This window comes from Mustela erminea, chromosome 12, assembly GCF_009829155.1.
Source record: "Mustela erminea isolate mMusErm1 chromosome 12, mMusErm1.Pri, whole genome shotgun sequence".
In the NCBI taxonomy this organism is placed as follows: Eukaryota; Metazoa; Chordata; class Mammalia; order Carnivora; family Mustelidae; genus Mustela; species Mustela erminea.
Window position 1 is genome coordinate 13,609,740 of NC_045625.1, and position 24,947 is coordinate 13,634,686.

Here is a 24,947-nt window from a genome sequence, read left to right on the forward strand (position 1 = left end):
CGGGGCAGCTCGCAGTCCCGGCCGAAACCCCGGGAAGGGAGGCTGCGCCCCGCAGATCTCGCGAGGCTAGGAGCGGCGCGCCGGGACGTGGGAGCGGCGAGCCGCGAGCCGCGAGGCGGAAGCCCGCGGACCCGCGAGCCCCGGCGGGAGGGGCGCGATGGCTGCTCAGGCGCTGGCGCTGCTGAGGGAGGTGTCCCGGCTGGAAGCGCCGCTGGAGGAGCTGCGCGCGCTCCACTCGGTGCTGCAGACCGTGCCGCTCAGCGAGCTCCGCGAGCAGGCGGCGGAACTGCGCCTCGGCCCGCTTTTCTCCCTGCTCAACGAGAACCATCGGTGAGACGACCCCAAGCATAGAGACGGGGGTGGCTGGGACCAGGGGAGGGGCTCTCGCCGGTCGCAGGGAGCGTAAGGAAATCGGTGACACTTCAACGGAAGGGACCCCGGGTCGGGAGGTCAGACCCGGCGTGCAGGTCCAGCCTCTGAGTTGTGTGCCCCTGGCCGCCGCCCGGCCTCTCTGCCTTCATCCTTGAAACAGGAATTGGAGAGGGAAAGCGAGGTTGCTCACCTAGGAGGAGGCTCCGCAATCGAGTGTACGGGTTCGTGACTCTTGTCCTCGTAGGAAGGGGTCCTGTCCTGGCAATTTGGCAAGGCCCACCCATATTTTAAATTCACGTATCTTTTGATCCGTAGGCATGGAACAGGCAGGTATGCTCGCACTCGAAATGTCCTGTATAGAGAGAGAGAGATGCATGACAGAAGGTGACAGCAAAAAACTAGAAACAGCCTAAATATCCATTAAAAGGGGTTGGAAATAAATTAGGATACATTACTGTGTAACCCTTTGCAGCTAGTAGAAAAATTGAGGTAGATCTATATATGTGGACGTGGAAAAATCTCTAATACAAGTTGTTGAATGAAAAAGGAATATTATAGGAGTTTATGGTCTCATTATGTGTAACGTTTTTAAGGATTTCAATTGCTGCCCCTCCCCCGCACTACACAGACTATTGTAACATTGAGAATATCTGAAAGGTACAGCAGAATCTATTAATACAGAAGTGGGACCTAGGATGGCAACTTTTTTCATTTTATGCCCATCTGTACGGTTCGATTAAAAAGCACTTTGCAGGGGCGCCTGGGTGGCTCAGTGGGTTAAAGCCTATGCCTTCAGCTCAGGTCGTGATCCCAGGGTTCTGGGATCTAACCGGCATCAGGCTCTCTGCTCAGCAGGGAGCCTGCTTCCTCCTCTCTCTGCCTGCTTCTCTGCCTACTTGTGATCTCCGTCTGTCAAATAAATAAACAAAATCTTTAAAAAAAAAAAAAAAGCACTTTGCATTTGAGCGTTTGATCATTTAAAACAGTTTACAAATGTTTGTGATCCAGAAATGTAAAAGTGATCCGTCTCCTTGAAAAGGTGAAAAAAAAATCACTGGATCAACACTGGCTAATTTCAGGGGCTTTCTTGGCTATATCCTGCTGAGATTCCTCCCTTTTTTATACATGTTACGCTTCATTAAGTCCGTTAGTTAACATTATCTGGTTTTGCCTATGAAATATCTCTTTTCTCTCCTCTTTAATTCAGGCCCTCATTTTCTCCCTCTTGCTAGGTCTCTTGCATTAGTCTGACTCGCTGCCTTTAAGCTTCCTTGTCCAGCACATTCTGCCCACACAGCAACCACAGTTAACTTCTTAGGTCATTTGTCCCAAGTCTTATCCATGGTTTCCCATTGTCCACAGGGTGAAATCATGACTTCTTTTTCTGGCATTTGGGCCCTTCCAGTATATTTCCATGTACTTTTCCAGCCTCATCGTTTCCCTCCACTCCTGTACAAATATTTCATCTGCTTCAGCTACCATGTGGCACCCTTTACTTTCCCTTGAGCATGACTTGGCATTTTCCTAACTTCGTTCATGCCGGTCCTTCTTTTTTTTTTTTTTTTTTTAAGATTTTATTTATTTATTTATCTGACAGAGAGAAAGAGAGAGAGAGGTCAGCAGCAGAAGCAGACTCCTTGCTGAGCAGGGAGCCCACTGTGGGACTTGATCCAGGGACTCCAGGATCATGATCAGAGCCAAAGGCAGTCATTCAACCAATTGAGCCACTCAGGCGCCCAATATTTTCCATTTTTGAAAGCCCAGGTAAAGTGCTGTCACCTCCAAAAAGTCTCATTTGGCCACTCCAGTTTCAAGTGACCTGTCCTCAGACCTCCTGAGAGACATTATCATTATTTCTGTTAATGATGCTTAACATTGTTGCATTATATTATAGTTCTTTATGTGTTTACTTCTAGTTTGAAAATTCTTTGAATGCAAGGGACATATTTTGTTCATCTCTGCATCTCTCTTAGGGTGTAGCACACAGTACAATATAAGCCAAATAGAAGATTATTCTCATAAATTTTAAAGAGGCCACCTAATCCAAACAGTTTATATCATGGATGAATAAAATTTCAAAAGTCATACCGTAAGTTACCAGAGATAGAGTAGGAAGTGAAATGAATGGGAGTTTGAAGAATAAAGTCCATGGGGGTGTGTTTTGCCTAATGAAGGAGCAGTGCCCAAGGAAACAATTTTAATTTAAAACAGGGTGATTCAGAACTGGGTACATAGTAGGTACCAATTTGTGGGAATAATTCTTTTTTTTTTTTTTTTTTTTTTTTTTTAAAGATTTTATTTATTTATTTGTCAGAGAGAGAGTGAGCGAGAGCGAGCATAGGCAGACAGAGTGGAAGGCAGAGTCAGAGGGAGAAGCAGGCTCCCTGCGGAGGGCAAGGAGCCCGATGTGGGACTCGATCCCAGGACGCCGGGATCATGACCTGAGCCGAAGGCAGCTGCTTAACCAACTGAGCCACCCAGGCGTCCCTGTGGGAATAATTCTTATGCAGCTAGTAGATTGGCAGTCTCTAGATCTAATCCTGTTATCCTGGCAAAACCACCCAGGTTGCTATATATTGGTTCAGAATCTGACCTAATAGATGTATATCTAGAAACTTGACAGGAGTTTTTGTGAAATAAAGTAAGTCCTAAGATTATTGCTTTACAGCATGGAGATTGATTGTATGTGATTAACTCTTTGGCTCTTTAGTAAAAAGGGCCACATGTGACCTGAAATTTTTGTCCTACACTGTTCAATCTATAGCTGCTTTTAAAAATAAATAGCTTTATTGAAATGCAGCTTGAATAAAATAAGCTGCACATAATAAAATAAACAATTTGAGGGATTACCTGGGTGGCTCAGTTGGTTAAGTATCTGCCTTCAACTCAAGTTATGGTCCCAGGGTCCTGGGATCAAGCCCCGTGTCGGGCTCCCTGCTCAGCAGGAAGTCTGCTTCTTCCTCCTCTCCCTCTGCTCCTGCCCCCAGCTTTTGCTCTCTCTCTTGCTCTGCTCTCTCTTTCTCTCAAATAAATAAATAAAAATTTTAAAAAAGAGTTTTATATAAATGAAATCCCATAGTATGTACTGTGGTTTCTTTTATTTATCATAATTATTTAAAATTTTTTCATGTGTGGTGTGGATGAATACTTCATTCCTTTTTATTGCTAAGTAGTAGTCCCTTGTCTAGATGTACCACATTGTTTTCTCTACCTGCTGGTGTACATTTGAGCTGTCTTCAGTTTGACTCTATTACAAATAATACTGTTATGAATATTTGTGTACAAGTCTTTACATAGACATATTTTTTTCTCTTTGAATTAATACCTAGGAGTGAAATGGCTAGATCGTATGGTAGGTGTATATTTAACTTTTTACAAAACTGCCTGTTTTCCAAAGTAATTGTACCATTTTACATTCCCACCAACAGTGTATGAGAGATTATAAACCTAAATATAAAACTTGAAACTATAAAACTTCTAGAAAAAAAAAACCCGGGAGAGGTTTTTGTTTGTTTGTTTGTTTAATCTTGGATTGAACAAGGATTTCTTTGGTTTGACACCAAAAGCAAGATCCATAGAAGAAAAAATTGATAAATTGGACTTCGTCAAAATTAAATACTCTGCTCTTCAAAGGTCACAGTTAAGAGAATAAAAAGGCAAGTCAAAAACGGAGAAAAATCTTTGCAAAGAATATGTCTGATAAAGGACTTGTATTCAGAATATACAAAGAACTCTCAAAATACAGTAATAAGAAAAGTATCCAGTTTAAAAATGGGCAAAATATTTGAACAAGAAGATATATGGATGGCAAATAAGAACATGAAAAGATACTCAATATCATTAGTCATTAGGGAAATGCAAATTGAAATTACAATAACAAAGCAATTCAAGTATCTACCAGCAGAAGAATAGATAGACAAAGTGTGGTATATACAGGCAAGGGAGTATTAGTCAGCCTTAAAAGGGAAGGAACTTCTGATACATGTTATAACTTGGAGGAAAGTTGGAGACACCATTCTAAGTGAAATAATGCCAGTCACAAAAGGACAATACTGTGTGATTCCAATTAGATGAGGCACCAAGGGTAGTCACATTTATAGAGAGAGAAAGTAGAGTGGTGGTTGCTAGGGGTTCAGGGGAGGGGAGATTGGGAAGTTAATGTTTAAAAGATGCAGAGTTCGGGGGCTCCTGGGTGGCTCAGTCGGGTAACTGTCTACCTTTGGCTCAGGTCATGATCCTGGGGTCCTAGGATCGACTTCCATGTTGGGTTTCCTGCTTAGCAGGGAGTTTGCTTCTCCCTCTCCTTCGCCTTCTGCCCCCAACCCCTGCTCATGCTCTCTCACGCTCTCTCTACCAAATAAATGAATCTTTAAAAAAAAAATAGATACAGAGTTTTCCATTTGGAAAGATGACAAGGTTCTAGAGATGGTTGATGGTGATGGTTGCACAACATGAATGAACTTTAATGCACAGAACTGTACATTAAAGAAATGGTTAAAATGGTAAATTCTGTGGTATATCCAGTCAGTTTTTTAAAAAGGAAAAGAAACCCACATGCATTAACAGTCCTTCCTCCCCCTTTCTCCTCTCTATCCCTCCCCCAGTCCTTGACAACCAGGAATCTATAGGTTTGTCTGTTCTGGACATTCATTTAAATGGAATCGTCATCAAAAGGAAGTTTTTTTTATATTTGGCTTCTTTCACTTAGCATAGTATTTCCATACTTCATCCATGTTGTATAATATTCCACGGGATGGATAAAACTGGTTTGTGTTTATCCATTCATTAATTGATGGACATTTGGGTTGTTTCTCTTGCTGTGAACATCCATGTACAAATTCTTTTTTTTTTTTTTTAAGATTTTATTTATTTATTTGACAGACAGAGATCACAAGTAGGCAGAGAAGCAGGCAGAGAGAGGAAGGGAAGCAGGCCCCCTGCTGAGCAGAGAGCCTGATGTGGGACTCAATCCCAGGACCCTGAGATCATGACCTGAGCCGAAGGCAGCGGCTTAACCAACTGAGCCACCCAGGCGCCCCCCATGTACAAATTCTTGCATAGACATACAGTTTCAGTTATCTTGGGCATAATAAAGATTCTTAATTATTCCCTTAGGTGTAGTTATACAAAGTGGAATCCCTAAGTTAAAAAGGTTATGTTCATTTTTAAGGCTTTTGCTATGTATTGCTTAATCAACTTTTAGAAAAGTTGTGTCAGGGGCACCTGGGTGGCTCAGTTATTAAGCGTCTGCCTTAGGCTCAGGTCATGATCCCAGGGTCCTGGGATCGACCCCCACATCAGGCTCCCTGCTCAAGGATGGGAAGCCTGCTTTTCCTTCTCCCACTCCCCCTGCTTGTGTTCCCTCTCTCTGTGTCTCTCTCTGTGAAATAAATAAATAAGATTTTTAAAAAGAGAAAAGAAAAGAAAAACTGTATCAGTTTAATTGTATGCTCCTATTAACAGTATATGAGTGCCCAGGCTATTTACTTGTACTGCCCATTAATAGAAAAAAAAGTTATTCTTGAAACATCTTCTTTATCCACAACTGGTAATCATCAAGTTCTGATTAATTTACCTCTTTAATTGCTCCTGAATCTTTTCCCTCTTCTCTATCCCTTCTTAGTATTCCCTCGTTTCATTCCCTTATCACCTGCCTTCTAACTGAAAAATTCTAACTGATGCAGAGTGACTTCCTCAAGTTAGATCTCATCATGTTACTTTCTGCTTAAAACCACTTCTTGGGGGGGAGACTGGGTGGCTCAGTGGGTTGGGCCTCTGCCTTTGGCTCAGGTCGTGGTCTCGGGGTCCTAGGATCGAGCCCTGCATAGGGCTCTCTGCTCAGTGGGGAGCCTGCTCCCCCCCCGCCCCTGTCTGCCTCTCTGCCTGCTTGTGATCTCTGTCTGTCAAATAAATAAAATCTTAAAAAAAAAAAACAAAAAACACTACTTGGCTTGCCATTGCTTTCTGGAAAAAGTCTGAGTTCTGTAGCATGACAAAAAAGACCCATCAGAATCTGGCTTCTGTGCATCTTTCCTGTTTTATTGCTCCCCATTCATACACTTTCTTTTTCTTTCTCCCCACTTCTCCCCCATTCTTCCCCCTTGTACTTCCTTGAATGTATAACACTGCCTCATTCCTCTGTTCCTCTTCATGTGTCCTACGTGGAACACTTTTGTCCTAGGTAATCCCCACTTTTTTTTTCTTAAAATTTAGCTCAGCTGTTACCCCTCTGGGAGGGCTTCCTAATCCCTGTGTTCTTTTTTGAGCTCCCATAGCTTCCCACCCCAACCTCTAACATTTATCCACCTAATTATAGTTGCCTTTCTGTTCTCCTGTATTTTCCATTAGACTGAGTTCATTGAGGCTAGAGAATATATATTATCCTTCTTTGTAGCCCTAGCACAGGCATGGCACATAATAGGTACTTAGTAAATGTTTAATAAATTAATAGAAGTTAGTTTTTTTTTTTTTTTTAAGATTATTTATTTATTTATTTATTTGACAGAGAGAAATCACAAGTAGACGGAGAGGCAGGCAGAGAGAGAGAGAGGGAAGCAGGCTCCCTGCTGAGCAGAGAGCCCGATGCGGGACTCCATCCCAGGACCCTGAGAACATGACCTGAGCCGAAGGCAGCAGCTTAACCCACTGAGCCACCCAGGCGCCCCATAGAAGTTAGTATTTTTTTTAAAGATTTTATTTATTTATTTGAGAGAGAGGGAGAGATAACGAGAGAGAGCGTGAGCAGGAGGGAAAGGGAGGCTCCCCATCCAGCAGAGAGCCTGACATGGGGGTGAGACTTGACCCCAGGACCCAGGGTTCATGATCTGAGCCGAAGAAGACAGTTACTTAACTGACTGAGCCACTCAGGTGCCCCTGAAGTTAGTATTTTAAAGGAAAGTCTGTGTGGGGAAGATCCTCATTAAGCCAGGCTTCAGATATTAATAGGTTGTTACTTCATACCTGGCAGGACACAAACTAATGAGATCTGTGATGTTTTCTTTAGGGAACAGACCACTTTGTGTGTATCCATTCTGGAGAGATTGCTCCAAGCTGTGGAGCCAGTTCACGTGGCCCGGAACCTCGGGGCTGACCTTCAGAGGGGACTGACTCACCCCAATGATTCCGTAAAAATTCTCACTCTATCCCAGGTATGAAGGTTTACTAGCACATAATAAGGGAACTGACATTTAATGACCACCTGCTCTGGACTAGCTCTGTGTTGGGTGCCAAAGACAGAGAGAGGGAGGGCAGGGCCAGATTTGCTGTACGGAGACTCGTGCCTAGGAAGTATCTAGTCTATTCCAGTGTGCATAGCTAACTACAACCAGGAGGATCCAAGCTAGAGGAAGGAGTTCTAGTAAGTATTGTCCGAAATACTCATTCATCAGATACTGACTGAATTCCTTTTCCATGGCAGGCGTTGTACCATATACTGTTAGAACTACCAAGACAAATAAAGCCTGTTTCTTCCTTCAGGGAGCTCCTAGTCTAGAGAAAGTCATTGCCATAGTAGGTCTTATTATAGTGGCAAGGAAAAAGTAGTCTTGTAAAGGTCACTAAACCAAGAATTAAGACAGTGACTCTTAGAATCCTGGTAACCAAACTATTCTACTATTCAGGTGAAGAGCTGCTGCTGAGGTTTATCTTAAGTTGTTAGCGACCAAGCAGTTAGTTATTCAGTAGACATTCAAGTGCTATTTCTCCTTTTCTCCTCTGGAAGTATGAGTTAACAGAAAAGGAGAAAGTATTGATTGATTCTCTAACCATTTATGTGCTAGATACCATAGTAGGTACTTTCCTCTTTAGTCTCCTTCAATCATCATAATTATCCTTCAATTAAGCATTGAATCCTCACTTACAGATAAGAAATTAGGTTCAAAGAAGTTAGTTAATTTGCCCGAGGTCAGTACAGCTAAAAATGGATAGAACTAGAATTTGTATTGTCTTCTGTCACTGAAGTGTCAACTTTTTACCGTTAATTTTTTTTCTTTCTTTTCAGTAATGTGACTATACATGAGTGTGTTCAGCTTTAATGAATTTGAGTCATTTGGAATTTTTAATGGCTTGTCTTATAGCTGTAATCAGTAACTTCTAAGATAAATGAACACTAAGGAAGTTTCTGATGGCTTTTTTTATTTTAGGTTGGAAGAATTGTTGAAAATTCTGAAGCTGTTACTGAGATTCTAAATAATGCTGAATTACTAAAACAGATCGTTTATTGTATTGGTGGAGACAATCTGTCTGTAGCTAAAGCGGTAAGTCACCTAAAACCATCAACTTAAACAAAGAGTATCCTAAAAAACAAAGAAGGCCTTCTGGATGGAGAGGTGAAAGTTTAGGATGAATGAGTTGTATAGTTGAATTCCCAAACTCATATAGATGGTATCAGATAAATAAATGGTGTCAGATAAATACCAGTAAACCCCTTCTGTTTTCTGGAATACACATATCCAAAGTACCCATCATGGAGCTTATATTAGGTCGCTTGAGAAGACAACAAAATTACATCATTGTTTTCTAGAGGGGATACTATGTATCTTTTTCAGTTTTAAATAACAATAGCAAAAACATAGTGAATGCTCATTGTGCAAGATGCATTCCACACACTAATTTCACTAATTTCACATCAGTCTCATGAAGTAAATATTAATAGTCTGCATTTATGATTTAAGAGATATTTTCTTTCCTTATAAGGCCATTAAGTCCTTATCAAGAATATCACTAACCCAAGCTGGATTGGAGGCTTTATTTGAAAGCAATCTGCTGGATGACGTGAAAAGGGTAATGAAAACAAACGACGTTGTTCGATACAGAGTGTATGAGGTAAGACTGAAAGCATGCTTTTTTTTCTCAAAAGTGAGTACAGGAGTGCAGGGGAAGGGGCAAAGGGAGAGGAAGAGAAAATCTTAAGCAGTCTCATAGCTCAGCATGGAGCCCAACACAGGGCTCAGTCTCATGACCCTGAGATCATGACTTGAACTGAAATCAAGAGTCGGACGCTCAACCAACCTAGCCACCCAGGCATCCCTAAAAGCACACTTTCTGATGCCTACAATTCAGAATGCAGTAGTGCTCACGCTGGAAGGCAAGATGGCTTGTTTGCCATGCATTTACTGGGTGTGTTAGGCCCTATATTAGATGCTGGGGATGTGGGGCTGAACAACCACCCTAGTATGTGGGACAGTCATATAAAAACTATTTACAGTGCACTACATAAAGTACTATAATAAAGGAGATAATGTTAAAACTAAACTTTGAAATGATTATAGTAGTAAGATGAAGAAATGACTCTGATTTGCACCCACTTTGTACTTAACATTGTGATAAATCTCCAGATATATTGTCTTCAATTTTTATAGTAAACACTATACATGATCATCATTAACCTCACTATTTTTTTTTTTAAAAAGATTTTATTTACCCATTTGACAGAGATCACAAGTAGGCAGAGAGGCAGGCAGAGAGAGAGGAGGAAGCAGGCTCCCCACGGAGCAAAGAGCCCGATATGGGGCTTGATCCCAGGACCCTGGAATCGTGACCCGAGCTGGAGGCAGAGGCTTTAACCAACTGAGCCACCCAGGCGCCCCTAATCTCACTATTTTTTTTATCTTTATTTTTTCAGTATTCCAAGAGTCATTGTTTATGCATCATACCCAGTGCTCCATGCAGTACGTACCCCTCTTAATACCCACCACAAGACTCACCCAATCCCCCACCCCTCTTCTCTCCAAAACCCTCAGTTTGTTTCTCAGAGTCCACAGTCTCTTATGGTTCGTCTCCCCCTCCCACTTTCCCCCAACACCCCTCTCCTCTCCTTCTCCCAGTTTAACCTCACTATTGATGGAGGAGCTAACTGAGGCCATACAGTTAATAGACTGCATATTCAAAATGGAACTGCTGACAGTCTAATTCCGTGTTCAAAACACTTTCTTACTTTGCATTTCTTAATACCATGCTATCCTGGTTTCCCTTCTGCCTCTCTGGTTATTTCTTCTCAGTCTCCTGGCTCTTATCCTCTATTGAACTTTTAATGGGTGGAGTTCATGAAGGTGATTTCCTGAACCTTATTTCCACTGTATATTCATTTCTAGGCATTTTTATTCATCTTATGATTTCAGTTCCCATCTATATGGGATGACTCCATAAACCTCCAATACAAACCTCTCTTCTGAGCTCAGACCCTCATGTCCCAACAGCTTACTCACTGTTTTCTCTTTAGACCTATGTCTCCTAGGCCCCTCACACTCATGCTCAAACCAAACTCCTGTGTTTCCTTACCCAGCCCATGCTCCCATCAAAACTAGCCACAACACCCTGGCCCTGTATCATAGTCAACATAGTTGGGTATTAAACCTTGAGCTCATTCTCTGTGAGTCCTTGTTTTTCCTGCTACATAACCATTAGGTCATCACACGGGGTCAGTTTTACTTAAAGCATGCACTTCTCTTCCTCCATACAGCCACCACCACCCTAGTCTAAACTACCAGGAGCTCTCACCACTAGTCTATTTTCACATGCTGTCAGGATGATCTTTTAAAAATTCAAATCTGGTTGTCATTCCTCTACTTAAAATCCTTCATTGTCCTATATCTCTCTATAAGCCCTCAGGACAACCTTGTGGAATGAGTAAGTGAATGACTGACTGATAGAATGTATGAATGAATGAATGATTTATAACTGTCTTTTTGCTGATTTAGGCTTTTGTACCCTGATTGATGAATTGATGATTTCTTAAGGAAAAAAAAAAGGTACAGATACAATCAGATATAGTAGAGTATTTATGTTCCAGAGTAATTCTTACATGTTTTATGAAGTTTCTCTACTTATGGAGACAAGTAATGGACTTTTTTTTAAAAATTCAGTTATATAAAGTACCTAGTCCTGTGTTTAATTTAAAATGATATCTAACACATGAAAAAATGTTCAACACCACTAGCCATCAGGAAAATACAAATCAAAACCACATGAAATACCACCTTACACCAGTTAGAATGGCAAAAATTAACAAGACAGGAAAAAACAAATGTTGGCGAGGATGCGGAGAAAGGGGAACACTTTTACACTGTTGGTGGGAATGCACGCTGGTACAACCACTCTGGAAAACAGTATGGAGATTCCTCAAGATGTTAAAAATAGAGCTACCCTACAACCCAGCAATTGCACTGCAAGGTATTTATCCCAGAGATACAGATGTAGTGAAAAGAAGGGGCACATGCACCCCAGTGTTCATAGCAGCAATGTCCACAATAGCTGAATTGTGGAAGGAGCCATGATGCCCTTCAACAGAAGAATACATAAAGAAGATGTGATATATGTATATATATAGATATATCTATATATACGTATACATATATATACATATATATGTACATATATATATACATATATATACATACTATATATACGTATACATATATGTACATATATATGTATATGTATATACATATATATACACATATATATATGTATACGTATATATAGATATATCTATATATATACACATACATACAACAGAATATTCCTCAGCCATCAGAAAGGATGAATACACACCATTTGCATTGACATGGATGGAACTGGAGGGGATTATGCTAAGTGAAGTAAGTCAAGCAGAGAAAGACAGTTATATGGTTTCACTTATTTGTGGAACATAAGGAGTAGCATGAGGACATTAAGAGAAGGAAGGGAAAAATGAAGGGGGGAATCAGAGGGAGAGACAAACTGTGAGAGACTATGGACCTTGAGAAACAAACTGAGGGTTTCAGAGGGCAGAGGAATGGGGTGACGGGGTAACAAGGTGATGGGTACTAAGGAGGACACGGGTTGTGATGAGCATGGGGTGTTATACGCATCTAATGAATCATTGAACACTACATCAAAAACTAATGATGTACTACACAGTGGCTAACTGAACATAACAAAAAAAAAAAAAAAAGAAGAAGAAGAAGTAATATTAAAGGCCTTGGGCCAGGGAATTTTGAAAAGAGTAGAGTCTTCCTTATGTTAGAAGAGGCTTCATTTCATCTTGTCATCAGAAGAATCTGAGAAAGGGCAAGAAAACCTGTTTGGTTATAAAAATCCAATTAACTGTTTTAAAAAAATGAGATCTAACAGATTTGGGGCTGTTCTGACCTTTTTGCTTTTTCTGTTTCTTTTTTGTTCAGTTAATTGTGGAGATTTCTTCCGTGTCAACAGAATCTTTAACCTACTGTACCACCAGTGGATTGGTAACTCAGCTCCTCAGAGAGCTGACTGGGGAGGATGTGCTGGTCAGGTGTGTTGGTTGAGAGAGCTCTTAAAGCAAAACGTCTTTTTTTGGAGGTCCAGGAAACAGCTTGGGACTTAGTAACCAGAACACTGAGATCATGGCCTGAGCTGAAATCAAGTCAGCTGCGTAACTTAGTGAGCCACCCAGTTGCCCTGATACCAAGCACTTTTATCAATTTTTAAAATATGTGGAAATGACATAATTGTTTGAGGAAGTGTTCGTGTTTTTTAGAGATGCATACCAAAATATGCAGAGATAAATGGCTAGATGACTAGAATTTGTTTTAAAATAATTCGGCAAAAATGGAGGGAAAAAGATGAAAAGTAAAACGTTATTAGAAATCTTATGTAAGGGGGCGCCTGGGTGGCTCAGTCATTAAGCATCTGCCTTTGGTTCAGGTCATGATCCCAGAATCCTGGAATCAAGCCCCGCGTCGGGCTCTCTGCTCAGCGGGAAGCCTGCTTCTCCCTCTCTCACTCCCTGGGCTTGTGTTCCTTCTCTCTGTGTGTCTCTCTCTGTCAAATAATAAATAAAATCTTAAAAAAAAAAAAAAAAGCCTTGTGTAAGGCAAGATCTTGATGGCTATGCCCATAGTCAGGATTATAGGTACATGGGGGCATACTGCACTGATCTCTTTACTTTTGTATATGCATGACATTTCAAAATAAAAATTAAGAAAAATTCTTTAGAGCAGGTCTGTTATAGTGGAAATAGTAATGGGCCTCAAGTCAGATCAAAATTTAAGTCTAAACTCTATCTTGTAATAACAATGTGATTCTGAACAAATCCCTGCAATTATCTCATCCTTGTGTCCTCATCTGAAAAGTAGAGCCAGGTTACTGACGTTCCGATTAAAAGAGTTAAGTAACATAGCCTATGAAAACAGTTTATAAACTATGTTAACCATATGCAAAATCTTGGCATTTCAGAGCCACCTGTATAGAAATGGTGACATCACTGGCATATACTCATCATGGACGACAGTACCTTGCTCAAGAAGGAGTAATTGATCAGATTTCTAATATAATTGTTGGGGCAGATTCAGACCCTTTCTCTAGTTTCTATTTGCCAGGTAAGAAATACTGGTTTCTGTAAAGATGACAGTATATGTTTTTTCTGAGTTATCTCTGACAGGAGAGGCCAGGGATTATTTTCTTTAGAGCAGATTCCCTTTAGATGATACCTGCAGGCCCTTAATGAGGTGGAATCTATTGCCATGGGAGCCATGCCTTTTTAATTCTGATTTTCTGGAAATACCATTGCTTTTTAGAGCATTAGGATGGTTTCCTTCAAACCTCAGTCAAAAGCAACATAAATAAAAATACTACTACTGTATATTCCACAGATTCAGCAACTCTGTCTTAGAATCTTTATCTAATACAGGATCTAGTCCAGCCATGCTGTTCTAGGATATGGCCAATTAGCTTTGCTCGAGCACTTGCAGAAATTGGAACTGTATTCCTTCCTTAGGTAGCCTGCTTACTTCACCAGTGAATATCTCTGTTTAAGAATTTCTTGGGGCGCCTGGCTGGCTTAGTCAGTAGAACATGCGACTCTTGATCTCAGGGTCATGAGTTCCAGCCCCACATTTAGGCATAGAGCTTACTTTAAAAAAAAATTTCTTCCTAACGAGCATTCCGAACTTGCTTTCCTAGAGTTTATATCCAGTGGTCTTTGTTCTTTGCTCTTCCCCCCTGCATATGACAGTGCTTCAGTGCTTGACTTCAGCTCCACTGACAGCCTGGGGTTTCTCTTCTCAGGAACACACATCATAGGTCTTTTGGTATCTTTTTATGGGCGATCTGATTGCCAGGCAACCGAGTAGAGTACTATAACCATTTTCCCCTTCCTGGCCAGTAGTTTATTACCCTCCCTGGGAAAGCACTGGGCCCACAATTTGTATGGTCTTCCTCCTCTATTAACATATATTTTTGTAAATATCTTTAGGATTTGTGAAGTTTTTTGGAAATCTGGCTATCATGGATAGTCCTCAACAGATCTGTGAGCGTTATCCTATCTTTGTGGAGAAAGTCTTTGAAATGACAGAAAGTCAGGACCCCACCATGATTGGTGTAGCAGTGGACACAATTGGAATCCTGGGATCCAATGTTGAAGGAAAACAAGTTTTACAAAAAACAGGTTGGTATGACTTATTTTGGCTTTCTTTAGAGATATCTTCACTTTTGACAAGGATTAAATATATAAGCTCACTTGCTGGTGCGTTAGCTACATTGTAGAAACTACTCTTACAGAGGACAGTCTTTTTACTGTGACTTTGGATTCATCCCTAGAAAGTCTCAATTACTAATGAATTTTTGTTTATTTTTTTATTTGACTAGACCAAGTACTGTGTCCCCTCTGTACCTTCCTTGATAGTATTCATGGTTCAGAGACCGTGGACTGGAGTCAGACCTGGATTCATGTCCCAGTTCTAACACTGACTTCATTACTGTAGGCCCGGTTTTCCTCATTCATTCATAAAAAGAGTAAACAACTGCTTCTTGGGATTGTGACTACTTAATGAAAACACTAAATTTGTTTTATGTTTGTAATATCCAGGAAGAAAAAGAAACAAAAATTTGTTAGAAATTTTTTGTTCAGAGTGATACTTTATGGCAGATCCATGAGTATCATTTTTTTAAAAATTTTATTTTTTTCAGTGTTCAAAATTCATTGTTTATGTACCAAACCCAGTGCTCCATGCAATATGTGCCCTCCACAATACCCACCACCAGGCTCACCCCATCCTCCACCCCACCAAAACCCTTAGTTTGTCTCTCGGTGTCCATAATCTCTCATGGTTTGTGTCCCCCTCTCATTTTCCCCAACTCACTTCTCTTCTCCATCTCCCAGTGTCCTCCATCTTATTCCTTATGCTCCACAAGTAAGTGAGACCAAATGATAATTGACTCTCTCCGCTTGAGTTACTTCACTCAGCATAATCTCCTCCAGTCCCATACATGTTGCTACAAAAGTTGGGTATTCATCCTTTCTGAGGGAGGCATAATACTCCATTGTGTATATGGACCATATCTTCTTTACCCATTCGTCCATTGAAGGACATCTTGGTTCTTTGCACAGTTTGGCAACTGTGGCCATTGCTGCTATGAACATTGGGGTACTGGTGGCCCTCCTTTTCACTGCATCTGTGTCTTTGGGGTAAATACCCAGTAGTGCAATTACAGGGTCATAGGGAAGCTCTATTTTTAATTTCTTAAGGAATCTCCACACTGTTTTCCAAAGTGGCTGCACCAACTTGCATTCCCACCAAGAGTGTAAGAGGGTTCTCCTTTCTCTACATCCTCTCCAACACTTGTTGTTTACTGTCTTGTTGACTTTGCCATTCAAACTGGTGTAAGGTGGTATCTCAATGTGGTTTTGATTTGAATCTCCCTGATGGCTAGTGATGATGAACATTTTTTCATGTGTCTGTTAGCCATTTGTATGTCTTCTTTGGAGAAGTATCTGTTCATGTCTTCTGCCCATTTTTTGACGTGATTATCTGTTTTGTGTGTGTTGAGTTTGAGGAGTTCTTTATAGATCTTGGATATCAGCTCTTTGTCTGTACTGTCATTTGTGAATATCTTCTCCCATTCCATGGGTTGCCTCTTCGTTTTGTTGACTGTTTCCTTTGCTGTGCAGAAGCTTTTGATCTTGACAAAGTCCCCAAGATATCATTTTCACTTTTGTTTCCTTTGCCTTTGGAGATGTGTCTTGCAAGAAGTTGCTGTGACCGATGTCCAAGAGGTTGCTGCCTACATTATTCTATAGGAGTTTGATAGATTTCTGCCTCAGGTTGAGGTCTTTTATCCATTTCCAGTTTATCTTTGTGTATGGTGTTAGAGAATGGTCAAGTTTCATTCTTCTACATATAGCTGTCCAGTTTTCCCAGCAGCATTTAGTGAAGAGAATGTCTTTTTTCCACTGGATATTTTTTTCTGCTTTGTCGAAGATTAGTTGACCACAGAGTTGCGGGTACATATCTGGGCTCTCTACTCTGTTCCACTGGTCTGTGTGTCTGTTTTTGTGCCAGTACCATGCTGTCTTGGTGATCACAGCTTCGTAGTAAAGCTTGAAATCAGGCAATGTGATGCCCCTAGTCTTGTTTTTCTTTTTCAACATTTCCTTAGCAATTCAGTGTGTCTTCTGGTTCCATACAAATTTTAGGATTGTTTGTTCCACCTCTGTGAAAAGTGCTCGTGGAATTTTGATTGGGATGGCATTGAAAGTATAGATGGCTCTAGGCAGTATAGACATTTTGACAATGTTTATTCTTCTGATCCATGAGCATAGAATGCTCTTCCATCTTTTTGTTTCTTCTTCGGTTTCTTTCATCAGTGTTTTGTAGTTCTTCGAGTACGGATCCTTTACCTCTTTGGTTAGGTATCTTATGGTTCTTGGTGCTATAGTAAATGGAATCGATTCTCTAATTTCCCTTCCTGTATTTTCATTGTTAGTATATAAGAAAGCAACTGATTTCTGTACATTGATTTTGTATCCTGCCACATTACTGAATTGCTGTAGGAGTTCTAGTAGTTTGGGGGTGGTCTTGGTTTTCCATATAAAGTATCATGTCATCTGTGAAGACAGAGAGTTTGAGTTCTTCTTTGCCAATTTGTATATCTTTTATTTCTTTTTGTTGTCTGATGGCTGTTGCTAGGACTTCTAGTACTATGTTGAACAATAGTGGCGAGAGTGGACATCCTTGTCATGTTCCTGATCTCAAAGGGAGGGCTGTCAGCTTTTCCCCATTGAGGATGATATTTGCTGTGGGTTTTTCATAGATAGATTTTATGAGGTTGAGGATGTTCCCTCTATCCCTGTACTTTGAATTGTTTTAATCAGGAACAGGTGGTGTATCTTGTCAAATGCCTTTTCTTCATCAATTGAGAGGACCATGTGGTTCTTCTCTCTTCTTTATTGATTTGTTCTGTCACATTGATTGATTTGCGAATGTTGAACCACCCTTGCATCCCATTGATAAATCACACCTGGTCATGGTGGATAACCTTTTTAATGTAGTGTTGGATCCAGTTATCTAGGGTCTTGTTGAGAATCTTGGCATCCGTATTCATCAGAAATATTGGTCTGAAATTCTCTTCTTTGGTGGGGTCTTCACCTGGTTTGGGGATCAGGGTAATGCTGACTTCATAAAAAGAGTCTGGAAGTTTTCCTTCTGTTCCTATCTTTTGAAACAGCTTCAGGAGAATAGATATTTCTTCTTTGAATGTGTGGTAGAATTCTACCAGGGAATCTGTCGGGTCCTGGGCTCTTGTTTTTTGGGAGGTTGTTTGTTTGTTTGCTTGTTTTTTAAAGATTTTATTTATTTATTTGACAGAGAGAGAGGAAGGGAAACAGGCTCCCCACCAAGCAGAGAGTCTGATATGGTGCTCGATCCCAGGATGCTGGGATCACGACCTGAGCCGAACACAGAGGTTTTAACCCATTGAGCCACCCAGATGCTCCTTTTGGGAGGTTTTTTGATCACTGCTTCAATCCTGTTACTAGATATTGGTCTATTCAGGCTGTCAGTTTCTTCCTGATTCAGTTTTGGAAGTTTATAGGTTTCCAGGAATGCATCCATAGGTTGCTTAACTTATTGGCTTATTATTGTTGATAATAAATTCTGATGATTGTTTCTGTTTCCTTGGTGTTAGTCATGATCTCCCTTTTCATTCATAGTTTTATTAGTTTGGGTCCTCTCTCTTTTCTTTTGGATTAATTTGGCCAGTGGTTGGGACGCCTGGGTGGCTTAGTTGGTTAAGCGGCTGCCTTCGGCTCAGGTCATGATCCCAGCGTCCTGGGATCGAGTCCCACATCGGGCTCCTTGCTCCGCAGGGAGCCTGCTTCTCCCTCTGACTCTGCCTTCCACTCTGTCTGCCTGTGCTCGCTCTCACTCGCTCTCTCTGACAAATAAATAAAATCTTTAAAAAAAAAAAAAAAATTGGCCAGTGGTTTATCAGTCTTATTGATTCTTTCAAAAAACCAGCTTCTAGTTTCATTGATGTGTTCTACTGTATCCCTAGTTTCTATCTCATTGATCTCTGCTCTAATCTTGATTATTTCTCTTCGTGTGGGGGGGGTTCGCTTAATTTGTTGTTGATTCTTCAGTTCTTTGTATTCTAGATTTTTCATTTTTTTTGAGGGAGACTTGGATGGCTATGTATCTCCCCCTTAGGACTGCTTTTGCCATATACCATAGGTTTTGGACCGAAGTATCTTTATTCTCATTGGTTTCCATGAATTGTTTAAGTTCTTTCTTGATTTCCTAGTTAATCCAAACATTCTTAAGCAGGGTGTTCTTCAGCTTCCAAGTGTTTGAATTCCTTCCAAACTTTTTGTTGTGATTGAGTTCCAGTTTCAAAGCAGTGTGGTCTGAGAATATGCAGGGAATAATCTCAATCTTTTGGTATCAGTTGAGCCCTGATTTGTGACCCAGTGTGTAGTCTGTGGTCTATTCTAGAGAAAGTTTTATGTGCACTCGAGAAGAATGAGTTTTCTGTTGTTTTAGGATGGAATGTTCTGTATGTATCTATGAGGTCCATCTGGTCCAATGTGTCATTCAGTCTCTTATTTCTTTATTGATTTTCTGCTTGGATGATCTGTCTGTTACTGACAGTGGCATGTTAAGATCCCCTACTATTAATGTATTTATATCAATATGACTCTTTATCTTGATTAACAGTTGTCTTATTTAGTTGGCTGCTCCCGTATTGGGGGCACAAATATTTACAATTATTAGATCTTCTTGGTGGATAGACCCTTTAAGAGTGATGTAGTGTCCTTCTGTATTCTGACTACAGTCTTTAGTTTAAAATCTAATTTTCTGATATGAGAATCTCTACCCTATCTTTCTTTTGAGGCCCATTGCCATGAAAGATGCTTCTCCATCCCTTCACTTTCAGTGTGGATGTATCCTTGGGTTCCAGATGGGTCTCTTGTAGGCAACGTACATCCATTAGTATATTAAAGCACTCTGAATTCTATACAAAAAATAATATGGACAAAAAAATAATATGGGCACTGTAAAACCTTTATGACATATATCTTGAATTGAAAATTGAAAATGCTATTATGTATCACAACCAGTATCCTTGTGATACATACTTTTCTAAGTGCTTTTACCTATAACATTTAATCCTTTTACGGTCCTGCAAAGAGCATACTCTGGCGTTCTTATTTTATAGATAAGGTAGCTGAAATTCAGAGAAGTTAAGAAAACTTTTAAGATCACACAGACGGGGTGGGGCAACTCATACTCAAATCCAGGTCCTTTGATTCCAAATCCTCTGTAATTTGTCATATATATATTACATACGAATGTGTGTTTTAGGTTTGTCATTTAGTCTCTGACTGCATGTTTAATTTTTGTGTCAATTTAGGTTGGTTTCATTATATATGAAAGCATACTTTTTTTTTTTTAAGATTTTTTTTTTTAAGATTTTATTTATTTATTTGACAGACAGAGATCACAAGTAGGCAGAGAGGCAAGCAGAGAGAGAGGAAGGGAAGCAGGCTCCCTGCTGAGCAGAGAGCCCGATGCGGGGCTCGATCAGGATCCGGGATCATGACCTGAGCTGAAGGCAGAGGCTTTAACCCACTGAGCCACCCAGGCGCCCCTGAAAGCATACTTTTAAAAAAATCCCATTGTTTACTTCATACCCATTTGGATGCTATTAATGACAAAAAAAAAAGACAACAAAAACAGAAAATAACAAGTGTTGACAAGGACGTAAATTGGGAGCCTGGTACATATTTGGTGGGAATGTAAAATGGTACAGCTGCTGTGGAAAACATTACGGTGGTTGGTTCCTCAAAAAATTATACATAGAGGTGCACCTGGGTGGCTCAATTTGTTGAGAGACTAACTCTTGGTTTCAACTCAGATCATGATCTCAGGATCCTGAGATTGGGCCCCACATCAGGCTCCACACTCCGTGTGGAGTCTGCTGGAGATTCTTTTGCCCTCTCTTGCCCTCCTCTTCTGCTCCTCTCCCCAGCTTGAGTGTGCTCTCACTCTCTCTTTCTCTCTAAAATAAATAAATAAAATCTTTTTTAAAAATTTACTTAAAATTACCATCTGATCCAGCAAATACACTTCTAGATATACACCCAAGGAAATTGAAAGAAGGGACTCAAAATTTATTTGTACACTTGTCTTCATAACAGCATTATTCATAATAGCCAAGAAGATAGAAACAATCCTATTCATTGATGGACGAGTGCATAAACAAAATGTGGTGCATACAATACAACGAAACATCCAATCTTTAAAAGGAATGACGGGCACCCGGGTGGCTCATTTGGTTAGGTGTCCAACTCTTGATCTCAGCTCAGGTCTTGATCTCCAGGTCAAGAGTTAAAGCCCTACACTGGGCTTCACCTTGGGCGTGGACCAGTGTGAACCAAAAGAGGGAATGAAATTCTCATACATGGTATATAACATGTAGGGGCCTTGAAGACATTATGCTAAGTACAATAAGCCAGACTCAAAAAGAGGAGTATTACATGATTCCACTTAAAAGAGATACTTAGAGTCATTGAATATGCAGAGACAGAAAGTAAAATCCTGGTTATCAGGGGATGGAGGTGGGGGAAATGGGAAGTCACTGTTTACTGAATACAGAGTTTAGATTTGAGATGATGGAGTTCTGGAGATGGATAATGACGACGATTGCATAACAATATAAATGTACTTAGTGCCACTCTGAGCTGTATACTTAAAATTGGTTAATATTAATTTTATCAAAATAAAAAACATTTTGTTATCCTTCAAAGGAACTCGCTTTGAACGCTTGCTCATGAAAATAGGATATCAAGCAAAGAATGCCTCGACAGAGCTCAAAATTAGGTGTTTGGATGCAATTTCGTCAATTTTTTATATACCGGTAAGTAAATCAGGAAGTTAATGAAGGGCAGTGGGATACGTTTGGGAGAATAAATCTGTATAAATCAACAAAATACTGGTTAACTTAATATAAATGTTACTCAACTTTTAATAAAAGAAGATAGCCCTCAGTATATGACTAGTGACAGTTTTCTTTTGTTTTGGTTTTTTAAAGATTTTATTTATTTATTTGACAGACGGAGATCACAAGTAGGCAGAGAAGCAGGCAGAGGGAGAGGAGGAAGCAGGCTCCCTGCTGAGCAAAGAGACCCACGCCAGGCTCCATCCCAGCACCCTGGGATCATGTCCTGAGCTGAAGGCAGAGGCTTTAACCCACTGAGCCACCCAGGCGCCCCTAGTGACAATTTTTAAGTTAAAGTGGAGTCAGCCAGGTCAGAACTGGAGAGAGAGGACCCTAGAGCTTGCCTAATCAACCCCATCAGGAAAACGAGAAATGACTGGGGAAGTGTGAGCGGGGTTTGGGAAAGTGTGCTTCAGTCTTAGAGATCAGAGAGCAAACTCAGGACATGTGCCGTCAGACCCAGGTTTCCTGACTTCCAAAAGCTTGAGATTTTTCTTTTCGGTCCTTTAGCCAGAGCAGCAGACTGATGACCTCCTGCGGATGACAGAATCCTGGTTTTCTTCTTTATCTCGGGATCCGCTGGAGCTCTTCCGTGGCATCAGTAATCAGCCATTCCCCGAACTGCACTGCGCTGCCTTGAAAGTGTTCACGGTACGCATCCTCTTCTTTTTCACAGGTCCTTCTGGTACAAAGCTGGCTCAGCACATGAGTACTTAGAATGCGCCAGTACCTCTGCCATGGCCTGAGATATACCAGTGCATAGTGCACGTTCTGCCCTATGTGCTTAGTGTGGGCTAATGAGGGAGACAGGTGTGTAAATGATTGTTTCAGTTAAAGGTATTGGGTATTATGGCAGAGATTTAGGCAGGATTCTATGGGATCACAGAATTAATTCCAGATTCCTTATGTGCCATCAAGCGAGCCCTCTACTAACCCAGCCCTGGTCCTCTTCCTGAGCTTTATTTCCTGCCATTTCCCCTTCTGGCACTTAATGCTCTAGTGACACCAGACTGCTTGCTTCCCATCTCTGGACCTTTTTGTGCCCTCTACATTCAACAGTGTTCCCCAACTTTGCTTGGTAACCTCTATTCTTAAAGGACTAGCTCAGGTGTGTCTTCAGCAAGCTTTGCCCAAACCCACAAGGTTGAGTTAAGCCATGTCAGCTCTCATAAAAGCTGTTTATTCATTATTTTAAAATTTGGTAAACATTAAGTAGAAATTTTTGAAATCACTTAAAGTCAGACCTGTTTTGTGTATTTCCTTTTAGTGTTAGTATTTATTTACTTTTTTTTTGGTGAAGTTTTGTTTTTTAAGATTATATTTATTTATTAGAGAGCAAGAGCAAGAGAGTGCACAAGCAGGGGGAGAGGCAGAGGAAAAGGGAGAAGCAGACTCCCCGCTGGGCAGGGAGCCTGATGCAGGGCTCAATCCCAGGACCCTGAGATCATGACCTGAGCCGAAGGCAGATGCTTAACCCACTGAGCCACCCAGGCACCTCCTTTATAAACATGCTTAATGTTTATTTAATTTTTTCTTACTCTGTATCGTAGTTTACTTACCTGTCCCTCCCACTATTAGACATTTATATTATAACTTTCACCCTATGATAAACATCTTTGTAAACAAAGCTTTTTAATATTTAGATCTTTTTTTTTTTTTTTTTAAGATTTTACTTATTTGCAAGAGAGAGAGGGGAAAAGAGTACAAGTCGGGGGAGTAGTAGAGGGAGAGAGACAGGTAGAGTCCACGCTAAGGATAGAGACCAACACTGAGCTCGATCTCATGACCCTGAGGTTATGACCTGAGCCAAAAGTAAGAGTCAGATGCTTAACTGACTCAGCCATCCAGGCACCCCTAGATTATTTTCTTAAGTTAGATTTTTGGAGGGGTATTTATTTAGGCAAAAGTATCATTTTTTAAAGATTTATTTTTATTTATTTCAGAGAGAGTGTGAGTTGGGGGAGGGACAGAGGGAGAGAGAGAATCTCAAGCAGACTCCCTGCTGAGCATGCAGCCTGACGTGGGCTCAATCCTAGGACCCTGAGATCATGACCTGTGCTGAAATCAAGAGTCAAACGCTTAACTAAGCAAGCCACCCACGTGGCCCAAAAAGTAACATTTTTAAGGTTAATGTGCTATCCAAGTAACACATATAATTTCTTAAGGCTCAGAGGAGTTGTAATCTTTCTGCTTTCCATTTCAGGCCATCGCAAACCAACCCTGGGCACAGAAACTTATGTTTAATAGTCCAGGGTTTGTGGAATATGTGATGGACCGGTCTGTGGAGCATGATAAAGCTTCAAAGGATGCCAAATATGAACTGGTGAAAGCACTTGCCAATTCCAAGACAATTGCAGAAATCTTTGGGAACCCAAATTATTTGAGGCTCAGAACTTACCTGAGCGAAGGTCCATACTACGTGAAACCTATTTCCACTACAGCCGTGGAAGGAGCTGAATGATTTCTTCTAGAGTACAGACCATTTTTGACCAAAACTTCTCCTAAGGCATTTGATTTCACCTGTATTTTACAAAAGAGAGGCTTCCCTTCCCCCAGAATTATCATGGAGTGTCTAATGTTATTGTATCACTATGTCTGTGGTGTTTCTACATGGAAGCATAGTGTGGAACCAGGAAAGCAGGCAAACTTGGTCTTCGTGGCACCGGGTATTTTTCAGATTCCTTTGACTGCCTTAATCTTTCCAAGAAGATGGTGTTTTTGTTCTCCCAGAAAATTTTCATGGACTTACTCAATGTCTTATTTAAAGTTCTGCTTCAGATGGAATGGAACCAAATTGTTTCTGAATTCACTTTACCACTTTTTTTTTTTTTTTCTTTTTTGGTCCTTTCACTTTTCTGATTCCACTGTCAAAGTGTTGAGTATAAATATTCTTTGAAAAACAGTATAGAATCTTGAAATTATGTTCTCCATACTAAGAATAAAGACTTTTAATATGATGTCCTTGGGTTTTTTGTTACCATTATATCCCTTTAGAAAATGGACAATAAATAAATCTTTTAAAAATGTTTCTAGTATTCTTTGCTTTTTTTGTTGTTTGTCATTGACTTTTATTCCGTTGTGGTTTGCGGTTTGGAAGGATTGCTAACATGCTAAAGCAAGAAGATTCCCCAAACTCTTGTTTTACTTATTGGTGGGTCAGCATCGTTGAGGGTTTCGCTTTTAATCTTTCAGAGCCATCAAGTCAGAAATGAATTGACCAGAGAGAGAGAGACGCTGACTCCTTAATTACCAGAGTCTGATGGCAGGGCACTATACAAAAACCAGGATGCCATCTCACTGATTAACAAAGGATACACTTTTCATTGACAAAGAGAAAAAAA

At 40.5% G+C, this 24,947-nt stretch overlaps 1 protein-coding gene across 1 annotated transcript; it reads left to right on the forward strand.

Moving 5' to 3' along the window:
- The first annotated feature begins 137 nt into the window (after nt 1-137).
- PSMD5 (proteasome 26S subunit, non-ATPase 5) lies at nt 138-24,563 on the forward strand. Its single transcript, XM_032306705.1, has 10 exons — nt 138-330; nt 7,376-7,520; nt 8,514-8,627; nt 9,067-9,195; nt 12,534-12,643; nt 13,567-13,709; nt 14,585-14,776; nt 21,416-21,525; nt 22,117-22,257; nt 23,810-24,563. Exons 1-10 carry the CDS (start codon nt 158-160, stop codon nt 24,065-24,067), a joined length of 1,515 nt encoding a protein of 504 aa, XP_032162596.1. The 5' UTR covers nt 138-157; the 3' UTR covers nt 24,068-24,563.
- Nucleotides 24,564-24,947: the final 384 nt, after the last annotated feature.

Coding starts and splice junctions, on each gene's coding strand:
- PSMD5 (XM_032306705.1), top strand. CDS start 158: ATGGCTGCTCAGGCGCTGGCGCTGCTGAGGGAGGTGTCCCGGCTGGAA. Junction 9,196..12,533: donor TTCGATACAGAGTGTATGAG/GTAAGACTGAAA, acceptor TTTTTTGTTCAG/TTAATTGTGGAGATTTCTTC. Junction 21,526..22,116: donor CGTCAATTTTTTATATACCG/GTAAGTAAATCA, acceptor TCGGTCCTTTAG/CCAGAGCAGCAGACTGATGA.